Source organism: Girardinichthys multiradiatus, chromosome Y (genome assembly GCF_021462225.1).
Source record: "Girardinichthys multiradiatus isolate DD_20200921_A chromosome Y, DD_fGirMul_XY1, whole genome shotgun sequence".
NCBI classification, from domain to species: Eukaryota; Metazoa; Chordata; class Actinopteri; order Cyprinodontiformes; family Goodeidae; genus Girardinichthys; species Girardinichthys multiradiatus.
The window spans coordinates 13430975-13447709 of NC_061818.1; the positions used below are offsets into that span (position 1 = coordinate 13430975).

At 38.1% G+C, this 16735-nt stretch overlaps 1 protein-coding gene across 2 annotated transcripts in view; it reads left to right on the plus strand.

The window, feature by feature from the left end:
• Positions 1-16735, plus strand: part of LOC124865055 (ubiquitin carboxyl-terminal hydrolase 43-like) — a 114440-nt gene that overhangs the window by 43753 nt on the left and 53952 nt on the right. For both annotated transcript variants that reach the window (XM_047360061.1, XM_047360062.1), the window contains exon 3: positions 3404-3507. In XM_047360061.1, the coding sequence (XP_047216017.1) occupies positions 3404-3507 (104 nt within the window). The remainder of the gene's footprint in view (positions 1-3403; positions 3508-16735) is intronic.

Sequence of the window (16735 nt, forward strand, 5' to 3'; positions counted from 1 at the left end):
GAGACTCTTATTTTAAAGTACAAAGGGAAGAAGTTTTTCAGTGGCCTCCTCGTTGTGTTGAGACAGTCGACAATAAATACTGCTTATCAGCCAACACTTCTTTACATATCCTATACTGACAGCTGAGGCAAACAGTATTATGGGTCTGGTTGCCTTACCAAGTTGGTGAAGAATTGTTTTTTACCAGAGGGAATAATGGAATATTCCTAATATTCCAAAATTGACACTATTAAATTGAAGGGACCACACACATTCCCCCGGCAACCTGCCAATCGCAGTCACGCAGGTACGCTGTAAGTTACTCTGTAATCAGGTAACACTGAGGATTGTTTTGCTGCCTGGTTTTTGTTGTTGTATGAACGACCAGATCCTGTTTACGTGATGTTTATGGGGACTAAACGTCACTGTGGTTACAAATGTTATCTAAATGGATGCTTTTCAATTTAAAAGGTATTTTCTGTTAGTGAAACTATTAAAATATATGAATGACAGCAGCTGCTTTGGAAATTCAGCCATCATAAAATGCACTTTATGTGAATACAGAAAAAAGGAGAAAATAAAATAAATGAAAGGCAATAGGATAATCCATATGTTAATTTGTAAATTACATCATTACCTATATATTTTTAAGGTAATTTTAAATAAAGTATGATAAATGAATGAAAACTATTTCAAGTTGTAGCTGTTCAAAATATTTAAGTGGTGAACTATGAACATGAATCAATCCATTTTAACCAAGCTGAACTGAGGTAAGAACTAGTTCTTAAAATGAAATGTATGTATGGCTTATCAAAAGTAATTCAATTATCCATCCATCGTCTTTGGAGAAGAGGCGGAGTACATCCTGGACAGGTCGCAAGTTCATCACAAGGACTCACAACCAAGCTGAGGGTGTGTAAATTCATTCCTCCTACAGTCCAAAAACAGTAGTGTTATTAGGAGTAACTGGAGAGAGCCCATGCATGCCTGAGGAGAACATCCAAACTTCATGCAGAATTTCGTGCCTAGGACCTATGTGCTGCAAGGCAACAGTGCCACCAACTGGGTCACCATACAGGCGTAACTCAATCACTTGCCCCCAATGTTCTGTTTCTCAGAACTCATCTAATTGGACCAGCTCCAAGCAAAATCATTTTCTTCCCAAGTTTGGCCCTGACTTTTGGTCTTTAGAGCAAAGTGATTATCCTCTAGTACAATTTTAAAATGCACAGAACAGGAAATAAGAAAGGAGCGCGAACCAAATTCACTCAATTTTCCGGTAACAACTAGGCCATTCAGACTGTTCTCTATTGCTCCTATACGAACCTGCTGATAATTCCACCATAGCCCATGTCAAAAAATACAAGCTATCCCTTTAAGAAAATCAGCTGTGTTGACCTGGCCCTGCTTGCTGCCCCAACAAAGGAGGATAATATGAAAAAACAAGTAAAAAATCCATGACCTCCAAGGAAAGAAGAAAGAAGTATTGTATGTGCCTGATGAAGCAGATTCAGAAGGCAGGTCAGGTTTCAGTCTCAAGCTTGATGTCAAGCAAGTCTAGAATAGACTTAGTATTTGTGAAATGGTGAAGTGCAAGGGATCTTTTTGTATGCATTTCACACACATTAGAGACAAATACAAACCATACACTTTACCCCCTCCCCCTTAGAAATGCTAAACCCCTTTTGAGCTTGGTTTGTGAGTGGAGGTTATGGTCGAGCTGCCAGCCTGGGAACAGTGGCAGCCAGTATGGTACCAGGAGATCAGATGAATTGTAAACAGAGGGAAAGCATGCATCAACAGAGAGAAGCTTGCAGAGTGTAGGCCTTTCAGCCAGACCAGGTCGGCATGGGATTATGACTTTATGCATTTTAAAGTGCGTAATATTTACACCGACCCAGCCAGGGGCAATTCTAGTCTATTTTAGGGCTGCTTCAGCCCCCCAATGTTTTTTCCTAACATCCCAAAATAAAAAAAGCAACTATTTTAACAATTTTATGAGAAAACCTTGTTCGAAAACATCAGATTTAACCATTCTAGTTTGACAGAGGTATTTACAAGTGATGGTGAAATGAGCTATTAAAAAATATAGCTGTTTGTATTGTTGGAGCCCCCTCTGATCAATTTTAAATCTATGTGCAAATCCTGATTTGCACACAGATTTAATACAGCACAGATGTAATACAGCACAGATTTAATACAGCACAGAGATTGCTTAAAAGTATTTAAGCAATCTCTGGGTATTTTGAAGTGAGTGGATCGCTCCACTACTATTATTGATCTTGTGTTGTGTGGACTGAAGCTTTCCCTTCCTCAGGTAAGTGAAGTATATGAGACATGCTATCTACTTAAAGAAATCTCTCAAAAAACTCTAAAAGGCAATTAATGGTTTCTGGCAGATATTAATGCCCTAATATTTCTGGTGTGATGTTTCTGGGGATTACAGCTGCGGTTGTTATTTCAGATTAAAAACAGATAAATGCAATAGTTTATTTAAAAAAAAGGAAGGATTGTTCACCTGAAACTTTGCTATTGCAATGCATGTATATTTTTCCAATCTTAATTTTCAATCTTTTATTTTCATATTATATATATGAGGAATGTTGTGTTCAGGTTTCTTAAAGAATACTAATGTTCTCCAACAAGCCTCTGAAGCCTTCACATAATTGCTGTATTTAAATTGAAATTACACCTAATTAAACTCTATTTACTAATTAAGGGAACTCTGAAGGCCGTGGCTTGCATGGAATTTTTATTTAGTGGTATGAGAGTAAAGGAGAATGAATAATAATGCACAGTAAACGTTTTAAATATATTTTAACAAAAATGCTTAAAATATAATTTCCCCCTCACTTTACAATCAATCACATATAATATAATAAACATATATGAACATATAATAAAATAAATGTAAGTGTGTGGTTGAAAAGTGACTAAAAGTGGAACAAATTAAATACTGTTGTAATTCTTTTCATATACTGTTCTGTTAGAGTGGTAATAAGAAAAACCTTGTAATCACTGCGCCATTGTCTGTCCCTCCCTGTGTACAGTACTCTGTCCCACACATTTGTTTTGTGACTTTGCAAGTCTTTCAGTAATCAGCCAGTTTTTTTTCCTGCTGTTTTTTTATCTCAATCCAAGGCCAGCCTCTCTGTTTTAGGTGCATAGATAAAAGAGAACAGACAGAGGGTGGAGGGATATAGTTCTGTGAGGTCTTTCTGTCTCAGTTGAATGTGAATTTACTGCTAGAAAACAACCTTGATGTTATGAAACCGCATCCCATATATCAGCATGAAACCTGCCATGTCATACTGACAAACGTTTCTCTAACTTATTAAGCAACCATCTAAGTCTAAGCATCACCACAAAACTTTGAAAGAATGTGAACGTTGCTGTGTTCACGGTGACCTCCTCTGTGCTGCAGGGTCCCGTTGGAGTGGAGGAGGTGCCGTGTCCTGACCCGATCCAGTCCCAGCAGCCCAGGATCCAGCATAGCTTTGTCCAGGAGCATTTCCAGGCTCAATACAAGTGAGTCAGTTTGTCCTCTAAGCACTCCAAGATCACATCTGCTTTGAATCAATCCTGCGATAGGAACAAAAGAACAGCAGGGCTCTTATGACTACCCAGTGATTTACTGGGATGAGTGCTACCGTCATGTGATCATGCCGGGGTGTGAATGCACTTGTCGATGTAAAACCCCCCGTGGATTTGTATTGTCCAAGAGTAGCTCAGTGTACAGTCCATCAAGTGTTGGTTTTCTCTTTCAAAATTTGTGTGATCTGTATATAACCAGCTCAGAGTGAGGTGTCTTTTATTGTGCCCAAAACAAATGCCAGGAAAAGATTTTATCTTTGTTGCAACCACCCCACATATAAACCTTTTCTTTGTATTAAGAGTTATGTTTACCATACAATAGTTGTGCTGTTGTTTTCAGATGGTCAAAATGTCAACAGCTTAAAAAGTGACTGCACACAAACAATCCCTGGTTTACACTGTGGCGACTTTGAAAGGGATAGCTTGGATTGCTTTTTGAAGACGGGTTTTGTGGAGAGCCTATGTGTAGTTAGTATCTTACTTAGCTTCGATAGAGAGAAAGAACTTCTTGAACCAAGAGCTGGTAAGAGAGGGCCAGGATAAAATCTGCATGAATTGCACTGAAATTTGGGGGATTGTTGTTTTGAGATGGCAGATAACAGCTTTTGTCTGTTGTTTCTCTTTATCAAAACCTTTCCCTGTATTTTTTATTTCAATGTGCACATGCACGTAAGGAGAGTCAGAAAGGAGAGGTGACAGTGTTTAAAAAAAAACGTATTGATTTCTTGTATGTATAATATTTAAATCAGTCTATTACAAACTTGTTTAACATTAAATATTTATATTAGATTTCAAGTTATTGTCAGTTGAAGTACCATAAAGCCAGCACACTAGAGATTACCAGAGAAATCTGCTGAATAATGGAATTTTATAATTTGTTTAATTATGATCTTTTGCCAGTCATTGAACGCATCATACCTAAGCCCTGAGATGAGCACAGGTTTTTATGTATGTATAATGGTCTGGTAATGCCTGTGTGAATCATTTTATAGAAAGATTTTCTTTAATCAGCTCTCATAATCACTAATGCATTTTACTGAAAAGCAGTGGGGCTATCACCACATGGCTGGATGTCCTCATGGCTTCCATTAGTCAGAGATTTAGGAGATAGAAAAAGCAGTTTTTATTGGACACAACGTGCATTTGTTGGATGGTGAGTTCTAGTTTGTGTCTAAATGTTTCATCTGGAACATTCATTTTGCTTTCAGTTGTATCATTGTATCACAAACTGTGGATGTAAAAAAGTCTGAACAACCTTTATCAGATGTTTCTGTAAAATGAGACCATGACAAATCATGGTACAACTAATGTGACATATACAATGTACAATTTCACTGACAAATAAAAATAAGAAAAATAAAAATGCTGGTGGCATAGATGTGTCAAAGAATTAAACTATTATATTTTATTCAATTTCAGAATTCATTCTTCACTGGGAGTTAATTAGCATCCCAGATCTTAACATTGTAATATTTGCCCACTCTGGCTCACAGACGTTATCCAAATCTATACGATTGTGAAAAAATGAGTTGTCAGCAACCCTCTTCAGGTGATTCTGCGGCTTTCTGTCAGATTTAGGTTTGAACTTTGGCTCAGCCGTTCCCAAACATACATTTTTCTCTCATGAAGTCTTTCTTTTGTAGATTTTGATGTATATTTGGTGAAAAAATAATTTCTCCTTCATCTCCAGCTTTCTAGCAGACACTTGGAGGTTTTGGGTCAAGATTCACTGGTACATTAAATTATTCGTGATTTCATCCATCTTGAAAAAGTCTAACTCCATGTAAAGAAAGGTAATCCCAGAGGCTGAGCTCTTTGGGTATTGTGCTTTGTTGTTTTTGTGCTAAGCTTACCTCGTGGAATTCTGGCCAAAGGTTCAGGCTTCATCAGATCATAACACTTTCTTCCATGAGCTTTTGAAAAATGTTGGCATGCAGGCTTAGATCTTTTCTTGGGAAAGAAAAGGCTTCTATCTTTCAACCCTGCTTCTTAACCCCGAGATACACAGAACCTAATCAGAAATTCCTGCCTGTTTCTATCAGGCTCTTGGCAGCCTCCCTTTACCAGTATATGTCTATTCTTTTCATTGGTTTTGGAGAAGTGTCTAGTTGTAGTAATGCTACAGATGCCCCATATGTCCTCCACCATGTTTCCTCCACCTGTTACTGACTGTGTTTACTGCGACATGGTCAGTGTTGTGTCAGTTCATCTTTAACTAGAACTAGTTCTAAATTCAGTTAAGTTAAATTCAAAGCTCTAACATTAAGTAGTTCTCATTCATTTATTTTATTATATTCTGTCTGAAGTAGAGTTTAAAAATATATTCATTTCATTTCATTCATTCATCTATTTGTTTAAATAGCCCTTTAAAACAGCAAACCAGAAAACTAAAGTGTTTACATATTGTTCTTAAATAATTTTTGACTTTATTGTAAGTTACAATAAAGCCATAAAATTATTTAAATTTATATAAACAAATAAAACAGAGAAAAGATAAAAGAATAAATAAAAGTCAGAAATCTGGAATAAAATTCTACAGTGCTACCGAGTATTAAAAGCCTTCCTGAATTAAAAGGTCTTAAGTTTGGATGTAAAAAGGCTCAGGTCCGTGGTTGAGCGTAGATCCGGAGGGATCCAGAATCTGGGTCTGTTCACCCAAATGTTTATATTTAGTTCTAACGAACATTCTAGAAAAACCCAGATGATGACCAGAGGGATCTACCACACACAGAAACTAAATAAATTAGAAATCTAGGGTGGGGCCAAACAATTAAGAGCATTAAAACTGACCAATAAAAGTTTTAAATGTATTCTAAATATAGAAAATCATTCCTAAATTAGCATTTCGATTATACCATTACATATCTTTTTTATTTTCTCCTGTGGTCTTTGCTTAAATAAATATCTTCACTCATAAACATTTATTATGGCTGAACTCCCAAAACAGCTCAGGTCATTCAAATATTTTAATGGTTTCATTGTCAGAAAACAATACCAGTCTGAAATTTCTGACTTGAAACAGATTCATTTAAACTATCGGTTTGATTGACGCAGATTAGATTTTTTTTCTTTAATTTTTCTTTAATTTGCTAAACAGCAGCGTAAAAACCCCATAGTAGAACAGAGTAAAAGCTAATCACTGACTTTGAATTTGTTAATAATAAAGGGCCAGCAGCACCAGCTAATTGCTTATTTTATATTTATTCTACAGCCAAAAAAATCCCAAACAAATCCACGTGGACAAAATAAAATGTTGTGTTAATGATATTCCTCTTTATTAAAGTCCTCTGTTTAAACTCATATGCTGGCATGTTCTTCAGTTATTTCCACTAAATAATAGTTAATTCAGCTGTTTCTCCCACCACAAATAATGGAATTGGGATATAAAATCTAAATCTGTCTGATCCTGTAATTGATATTAGTAAGTAGACAGCAAAACCGGAGGTGGCATACTCAAGTTTAAAGCGAGAGGAGACGCATAGGCCTACAAGAACAATATGGGTCCTCACACAGGACAACTGAATTTTGTCCCTGTTAACAATTACTCAGCAGTCAACTAGCTCACCCTGAGGGAAAATGTTGTGCATGTTTTCATAAAATATCCAAAATTTGGCCTTTAATATGCTGTGAAATCTTTCTTTCACCCCCGAATGGAGCGACGTTTACTGACATCAGAATGAGCTGTGTTCCCTTCGAATTCCTCATGTAAAAAACATCTTTGTTTGGCTCCACATTCATGCTCAACACTAACCATGGCTTATGTACTATGCTTGTTTCACACTCTTCTCCTCACTGATACTTTTGTACAATGAGATTATTATGAACCTTTGCCACCTCTACAAACTATGGCTTTAGCTAAGAGATACAACTGAGCAAATATCAAGAAAATATAGGAGGCTAAACTTTACTTCAGGTTCAGGAAGATATTAGTTTAAGGCAGTGTGAGACCAATTTAATGCAAATGTGTTTTTGTTTTTCAGTTGAATAGTATATACAGGTCCTTCTCAAAATATTAGCATATTGTGATAAAGTTAATTATTTCCCATAATGTCATGATGAAAATTTAACATTCATATATTTTAGATTCATTGCACACTAACTGAAATATTTCAGGTATTTTATTGTCTTAATACGGATGATTTTGGCATACAGCTCATGAAAACCCAAAATTCCTATCTCACAAAATTAGCATATCATTAAAAGGGTCTCTAAACGAGCTATGAACCTAATCATCTGAATCAACGAGTTAACTCTTAACACCTGCAAAAGATTCCTGAGGCCTTTAAAACTCCCAGCCTGGTTCATCACTCAAAACCCCAATCATGGGTAAGACTGCCAACCTGACTGCTGTCCAGAAGGCCACTATTGACACCCTCAAGCAAGAGGGTAAGACACAGAAAGAAATTTCTGAACGAATAGGCTGTTCCCAGAGTGCTGTATCAAGGCACCTCAGTTGGAAGTCTGTGGGAAGGAAAAAGTGTGGCAGAAAACGCTGCACAACGAGAAGAGGTGACCGGACCCTGAGGAAGATTGTGGAGAGAAGGGCCGATTTCCAGACCTTGGGGGACCTGCGGAAGCAGTGGACTGAGTCTGGAGTAGAAACATCCAGAGCCACGTGCACAGGCGTGTACAGGAAATGGGCTACAGGTGCCGCATTCCCCAGACTGGGCTACAGAGAAGCAGCACTGGACTGTTGCTCAGTGGTCCAAAGTACTTTTTTCGGATGAAAGCAAATTCTGCATGTCATTCGGAATCAAGGTGCCAGAGTCTGGAGGAAGACTGGGGAGAAGGAAATGCCAAAATGCCAGAAGTCCAGTGTCAAGTACCCACAGTCAGTGATGGTCTGGGGTGCCGTGTCAGCTGCTGGTGTTGGTCCACTGTGTTTTATCAAGGGCAGGGTCAATGCAGCTAGCTGTCAGGAGATTTTGGAGCACTTCATGCTTCATCTGCTGAAAAGCTTATGAGATGAAGATTTAATTTTTCAACACGAACTGGCACCTGCTCACAGTGCCAAAACCACTGGTAAATGGTTTACTGACCATGGTATCACTGTGCTCAATTGGCCTGCCAACTCTCCTTACCTGAACCCCATAGAGAATCTGTGGGATATTGTGAAGAGAAAGTTGAGAGACTCAAGACCCAACACTCTGGATGAGCTAAAGGCCGCTATCGAAGCATCCTGGGCCTCCATAAGGACCTCAGCAGTGCCATAGGCTGATTGCCTCCATGCCACGCCGCATCGAAGCAGTCATTTCCTGCAAAAGGATTCCAGACCAAGTATTGAGTGCATAACTGTACATGATTATTTGAAGGTTGACGTTTTTTTTGTATTAAAAACACTTTTCTTTTATTGGTCGGATGAAATATGCTAATTTTGTGAGATAGGAATTTTGGGTTTCATGAGCTGTATGCCAAAATCATCCGTATTAAGACAATAAAAGACCTGAAATATTTCAGTTAGTGTGCAATGAATCTAAAATATATGAATGTTAAATTTTCATCATGACATTATGGAAAATAATGAACTTCATCACAATATGCTAATATTTTGAGAAGGACCTGTACTGTATGTCAGATTAAAGGCAGAAATGGTTCTCAGCGGTCACATTTTCAATATCTCAAAAATCTGGCATTTTAACAGGAGTGAGACTTTGAGCGTCACTGTCGGTGCATATCTTTCTAAACCCTCTGCTTTAATGTTTAACTTCTATTGCTGACAGTTCATGTCACTACCCAGTGTAATCAATAAACCATTCAAGAAGCTGACCAATTAGGAAAATGTTAGATCTGATCTAACTAATAGAGATTTTCAGTACTGCTGCTCCTCTACACCGAGCAGCTAATATCCCTTCTTCTCTGTGCTGCCTTCCATCTGCTAATTCCTCGGGTAGCTGACAGCTCTGTGTGACTACCAGTAATACATCTGTTGGAGCACAGCTCTTAATTGCCAACCTCGCTGTCAAATGTTTCAGCAGTGACACATCGGGGTGTGTCCACACAGAAACGAGCACAATTAACAACCTTGCAGGCAAAATCTGCTCCATCTCCCACTCAAACACTGTCCAAGCCAAGGAGAGTGGGTGAGATGGTTCAGAGAGAGTCAGAGTCTGTTTTAAGAACACAAAAACTGCAGATAACATGCATCAAGCTGGGTGAAAATAGATACCAGTCATCACCGGGAATTGACTTGGATTAAATACTTCCCAACTTGTCTCCCCCTTTCATCACTGAGCCTCTACTACTGCTTGAATAATGCTTCTCCATGCAGTGTCCAGTGGGATGCAGTGCCTAGAGTTGACGGACTGGGAGATTTATTCTTGTAATAGCCCAGTTTGTCCAGTGTACAGTCATCAGAGCCATTAAACATGTCCAAGCCTGTCAAATCAATGTCAAAGCTAGAGGAGCTAAGAGATATTTCATCTTAATTTGTTTTATGCCATCATAATATGGAGCACATCATATTAGATTTTTTTTTTTTGATTTATGATACATTTAGTAATATTCATAGATGCATTTTTTTATTGAATGTAAATACTTTCTGTCATTACTAGTCTATTACAGTGGATTGAAAAGACATTTATATGCCCTGAACTAGAGCCAAAGACCTCACAGGGTTATTTTGGGATTTTTGATTTTAGACCACAAAGTAGCACCTAATTATTAGGTGGAAAGAAAATAATCCTGTATCCTCAATTAATTCTTAATTTGAAAAACTCATTTTAAAAGAAAACCTGAAAAATTGGATATATTTGCATTTAGCCTCCTTTAGTCTGTAACCTCTGAATAAAACCTATTGCACTTGATTGTCTACAGCTAAATAGTTCACCTCTGTGTAACTTTAAATTTAGTATAAATCTAGCTGTTCTGTGAAGGCCTCGGTCATTTATCAGAGAACATTACTGAACACACATCATAAAAACAAAGCAGGAAGATCTGGGACAAAGCTGTGGAGAAGTTTAAAAGAGGATTCCTCTGTGCAAATCTGGCATTTTTGGAAAAGTTGTAAAAAGAAAGCTATTCCTAAAAGAAAGCTACAAGGATTCCTGTTTGTAGTTTGACACAAGCCATTGACACATTGATGCGCTGATTGCTACAATGGAACAATTTAGATCAAAGCATATTCGTGTGATAGAAAAACAGACTCACCCTGGACAGTTGTAATCCAGGATAAAAAGGTAACACCATGCAGCGGGGACACTTCTCTTCTGCAAGGGAGGACAAAATGTGAAATATTTCAAGGGCTGTGAATACTTTTGCAAAGAAGTCTACATGTGATTGCCTTTACCCCTTTAGTGAGAAATCTGAAAACACAATTTAAAGATGGAAATCTTTGTGAATTGTTCACAGTCATATGAAAGTGTCAGTGAAGCAGTGTTCTCTGTACTGAAGCCAAGCGACGGGCAGCCAAGCGTTTCAGATTACAGACATGCCGCAGTTTCAGTGCAGCTCGTCTTACCCTGATGGCATTTTTCTCTAAAAGACCCTCGGCTCTCTTCTTCAAATCAGTCAAATGTTGCTCTTGTTTTATTTAATTACATAATGTTTCTAAATTTAATTGAACATAACAGCAGATAGTAACTGCAATATTTACTTAAAATACAAACTTCTCACGCTCGATGGAGTGGACAGAAGTATAAATTTATATTAACTTACCCCTTCTCCTGTGACATTATTTACATCACTTCTTGTTTATCAAGAAGAACATACTTATTTTTATACAAATTTTGTAATTCAACACAACAAAAAATAAAATAAAGTGCATTCCATAAACATCCCTGACTATCATTTTAAGACAACAATACAAGGTACAGTAATATGAAAGGTAATAAGTTGCGATAATAATAGTAATAACAGTAACTGTTATTCAAGTCTGATATTCATCTATGATTAATTTTCTATACCTCTTAACTCATAAACTCATTTCCTTCTCTTGAATAATTTTTAAATATGTTCTGGCAAAAATATTCGCAGGATATTTATTTCCCTACCAGTAACTGGGCTACAGTTTATGTCCTAATAACAAATTGAGGGGGTAAAGAAAGACCCTTATTCTCCTGGCAAAGGATACTTTCCAAAATAAATCAAAGAAAAACAACTGACAAATGCAAACAGTTCCATTGTGCTGCTGAGTTCAAATCTGTGCCACTTGCAAAACATCGAGCCCGCAGTCTCTTCAGCATGGCTGCGTCTCAGACAGGGGGATGCATACCTCTCAACCTTTGCACGCTTACTCCATTAGAGCATCACCAGAATATCACCTCATCCATTGCCGTTTTTTCTCTTTTGGTGTTTCAGAGCAGGAAGTGGCACATCTATGTTTTAGTGGCATCTGAGTGCAATTTGTATGCATGGAGTGCAGTTACCCTAACTGTTTCCTGGCAAAAATAAGACATCCGTAGGGTGGCCTTTCTACTCTGCCAAGAGGGTTAGATCCACTCAGAGCCCTTGTCAGCTGGGTTTGCTTGAATAGAGCTTTATTTGCTACCCCAATCTGCTCCCCCTGTAAGTCTGTCAGGAGGCCTCCAGTAAGGAAACACATTTGATCAAGTTAAATAACTTTTCTTTCTGTAAAGGTCTACAAAAGTATACAATTAATGTAGCTTTCTTTGCTTATACAAAATAAGAATGATGACATATGTTTTTTTTTTTAAGTACAATGACAAAAAACATATCTAGGAATCGAAGTATGGATTTCCACTACGGGATTTCACAATTTACCAAGATCTTAAAAAGCACACCAAATAAAAGAGCTGCGAACCTGCGTTTGTGAGCATCACAAAAATGATATCACAAGAGATTCTCACCTATGGCCATGAACTTTAGGTCATGACTGAAAGAATGAGATCCCGGATACAAGCGGCTGAAATGAGCTTCCTCCGTAGGGTGGCCGGGCTATGCCTTAGAGATAGGGTGAGGAGCTTGGCCATCCGGAAGGGGCTCGGAGTAGAGCCGCTGCTCCTCCACATCGGGAGGAGCCAGTTGAGGTGGCTCGGGCATCTATACCGGATGCCTCCTGGACGCCTTCCTCGGGAGGTGTTGCAGGCACGTCCCACCGGGAGGAAGCCCAGGGGACAGCCCAGGACACGCTGGAGGGACTATGTCTCTCGGCTGGCCAGGGAACACCTTGGGAGCTGGAGGAGGTGTCTGGGGAGAGGGAAGTCTGGGTGTCCACACCCCACCAATTCCCTTCTTAAAGTAAACATGTATGAACAAACTAAAATCAACTCACTAATAATTCAGTTTGGCTAAGAAAACCAAATCTAACACTAATGCTACACTACAATGTTGCAAAAATGTAGGCTAAAAATGAAAGTTTGGTGAATAGGTGATTGAGCATTTAATATATAATAATTATAATAATAATGGTGGTGGAGATTTGTTATCCTACCTAGTATTGCATCTAAGCACTTATTTGTCATTGTGATATTGCACATATTCATTTATATTATTATGATGATTGCAGAAATATGGTGTACCTCTTGCTGGAACAGAAGACTAAGCCAACAACTTGTTACAGGAGGATTAGAATGAGTTTGAACATTGAAAAATGAAGGACTGAAAAATTCCTGTGTTGGTCATCCATTTTGGTCGCACAGTTGAACATGTGCAGCTCAACAGACATCGCTGCTCTGACGTCAACCATGATTGTAAAGCCCACAGAAAATAAAGTTTCATTGCCATTTCCAACGTGTCTCACGGGATGACGGAGTAGAGGCACATATCTGGAGAGACAAAAGCTCGCAGGCAAACTCTTTCTCCACAAGGCCATTCCCAGAAGAGCTTGAAAGCTGGAAATGGTAAATGGACTGAACTTATATAGCGCTTTTCCAGTCATACAGACCGCTCAAAGCGCTTTACACTAGAGCCACATTCACACATTCATACACCAATATGCAGATCGGTAGGCAACTTCAGGTTAAGTGCCTTGCCCAGGGGCACATCGACATATGGCAGGAGGAAGCTGGAATCGAACCCGCAACCTTCTGATTGCAAGACGACTACTCTTCCTACTGAGCCACAGTCGCGAAATCTGTCTGATACAAGAAGGTCAGAAGATTCATATACCAATCGAAGAAAACACCAACACCTAGCGCAGGTGAAAACCCACACAGGTTTTATTTCCAAGGAGATGAGTTTTCTCCTTGTTGATTCAGTCAACTAAACGGTTCTTCATATTTTCCCCTCCGGGACGGATGAGAAGTTTACCATTTTTTTTCTTAAGTTGATCACGGACGCGTGATCCCCCTCCCTCGTTTTTCTTCAAACGTGACCCGTCCTCAACCGGTGGAGAGAATAAATCAACCTCGGCGTAATTTCATTCTTTTTATATTAAATTGGATAGGTGATCCCAAATCAGCCAGGAGTTAGAAGTTGGACTTTTAAAAGTTTTTAGTTCAAAGCAACTACGGTCTGGGCCTCGCCTGACCACTCTTTGTTCCAGTTTTAATGCTGGAGGTTTTCCACTAATTTCCCAGCCTCAGAGTTTTATGACTCTTTGTCAAGATTTTGGGCGATCAGCTGCCTAGAGCCTAAAGGGGCGTGGCTCCACCGTTTATCAGCTTATCGCTGCAATCGAGACATCAGAACACCAGGAGGAATTCTCTTTAATTTTAACCCAAATTACACAATTTGTCATAAAAACTACTGGTTTGATCTTCATAGACACTAAATGCGCATATATGTTTTTCTTTTATTATTATTGTTAGGTAGTCATTTTTATTCCCTTTGTGTAGAACGGTGCTTGTTAGTTAGGTGATGGTTTTGGACCAGAATAATGGTATATCAGAATTATTTGGCTTCAATAAATCTTCATATATATAATTAAGGGAAGCGTTTGTGTTTATTTATTGCAAGAGTGATTTATCTGTCAAAACAAGGTCAAAGTTCCCCCACCTTCGGTGAAGCGGTTGAATAAACAGTGACATTTTGCGGTTTTGGTTAATAATTTACAAATTATTAATGATGAATAGCAAATTGTAATTATTAAAGAGCTTTGAGCCCATAATCACAACACCAGAGGACATCTCTGATTTATATTTGTAAGTAATGATTTTTGGTTAAGAGATAAAAAAAAATTCAAATTATGATTTTAAATTATAATTCTTGATAAATATTAATTAATCAATAATCATAATCCTTACATCTGAAACAGCTGCCAGTGTCTGAAGGATGCTTTTGTCTGCATGTACTGGAGGAAGTGTTCACGTCTGTTCAAGTGTTTTACTGCTTGTCCAACAGTTAAACACCTCAAAGATGACTGTAAAAAGAACAGATTCGTTTCATCCCTTGAAGAAAATTCTGTTAAGAGCTTTAGGTTCTGTTTTAAGCTGAGGAAACTTTCCCTCTTTGAGCAGCTTTTTAGATGTTTTTTTTTTTATTTAAAAAAGTTGCTTGAAATCTTGGCACACCTCCTATAATTGTTGATAACAGTAATATTTTAAGTTTGATAACAAATAGCACTCTGAACTGACTGAACAATATTTATCCCGTAATAAAGCTTATCCTCAGTAGTAAGCTGTGCTCACCGTACATTATATTTCCTGTCTTCACTGTGTCAGAAACGAGATTTTCATTGTTTCAATTCTTACAGCATAATTTACAATCTGTGTTTCATTGCTGCCAGGTTATTCTACCCTCAAGCCTATTCTCACTTTATGTTCAAGATGGTGGGTTGTGCATCAAAACATCCTACAGTTTCAGATTTATACCACCCATGATCATAGTCTAAGAAGTGAAATGCACAAGCAGAGTAAATTCATTGCACCTTTGTTGTTTCCACTGATATATCGTGACCCAAAACAATTATTGTGGTTGGAGATTTCAGTCTAACACAAAGACAAAAACATAGGTTTGGATTGTGTTTATTCCTGAGCACACATTCCAGTCCAATACTCATTTTAACTTTCAGTCCTTTTCCGTCCCTGCAACGTTAAACACTTTTTTTTTGTATCAATAATGCAAAAACAGTGCCTTGCAGAAGTGGTCACAACCATTATGTATTTTCACCCTTTGTTACGTTAAAATCTCAAAGTTCAATGTATTTTATTGTGGTTTTTAGTGAGAGACAAAGAAAACGTAGTGCGGAATCAGAAAGTGTGAGGAAAATCATACAAGGCTGTAAACATGTTTTACCAATAAAAGTCTAAAAATGGTGTGTCGTGTTCAGCACTCTTTATTCTAATTCCATGAATAAAAGTTGGCCCTCGTTAGTAAATAAAGTGTATCTGTGCGTGATTTAATTTCAGTTAAAAAAATAGGTATTCTGTGAAACCTTCAGAGGCTTGTTTAAGGCAAACAGCGTCATGAAGGCCAAGGAACACGGCAGACAGTGTTTTATAAAGGTTTAAATATGGGTTAGGTTATAAAACAATATACCAAGCTTTGGATTTGTCAAAGAGCACTGTTTAGTCCATGATCTGAAAATGCAAAGAGTATGGCATTTCCGGAAACCTACCAAGACATGGCCGTTCACTTAAACAAACAAGCTTGGCTTTGGATGAGGTCAACAGCTCAGGTGGAAGAATCTGTCGATAGGACAGCTATTAATCATGCACTTCAAAAATCCGGGCTATATGGCAGACATCAAGAAAGCCATTTTGAAACAAGCCATACAGGGGAAACAAACATGTGGAGGAGGATGTATTGGTCAGATGAGACCGTAACTGAACTTTTTGGCCAACCTGCAAAACGCTGTGTGTGCCAGAAAACTAATACCACACATCAAAACACACTATCCTTACTGGGCTGGTGGTGGCAGCATCATGCTGTGGGAATGCTTTTCTTCACCTGGCTGGGAAGGTGGTCAGAGTTGATGAGAAGGTAGATGGAGCTAAAAACAAAGCGATGCTGAAGGAAAATCTGTTAGAGGCTGCCAAAGCAGGAAGTGTATGTTTAGGGTTGCTGACGTGTCAAAATTATAAAGGGTCAAAGTAACACAAATCAACTTGAAATGAATTCAAGGTGTGAAATACTGAACATGGTAAAACTGGGTGCTGTAAAAACCACTATATGATAAATTTTGCCTCTTTAAAAATTTGAATCCGTGAATTTGGAGGTCATTAAAATGATAACATGGTAAATATTAATGTTATAAATATTTTGGTTATCAAATTTAATGTTGTCTGTTTTCATTCACTGCCTTGATTTTAGCGCCTCCATTTTT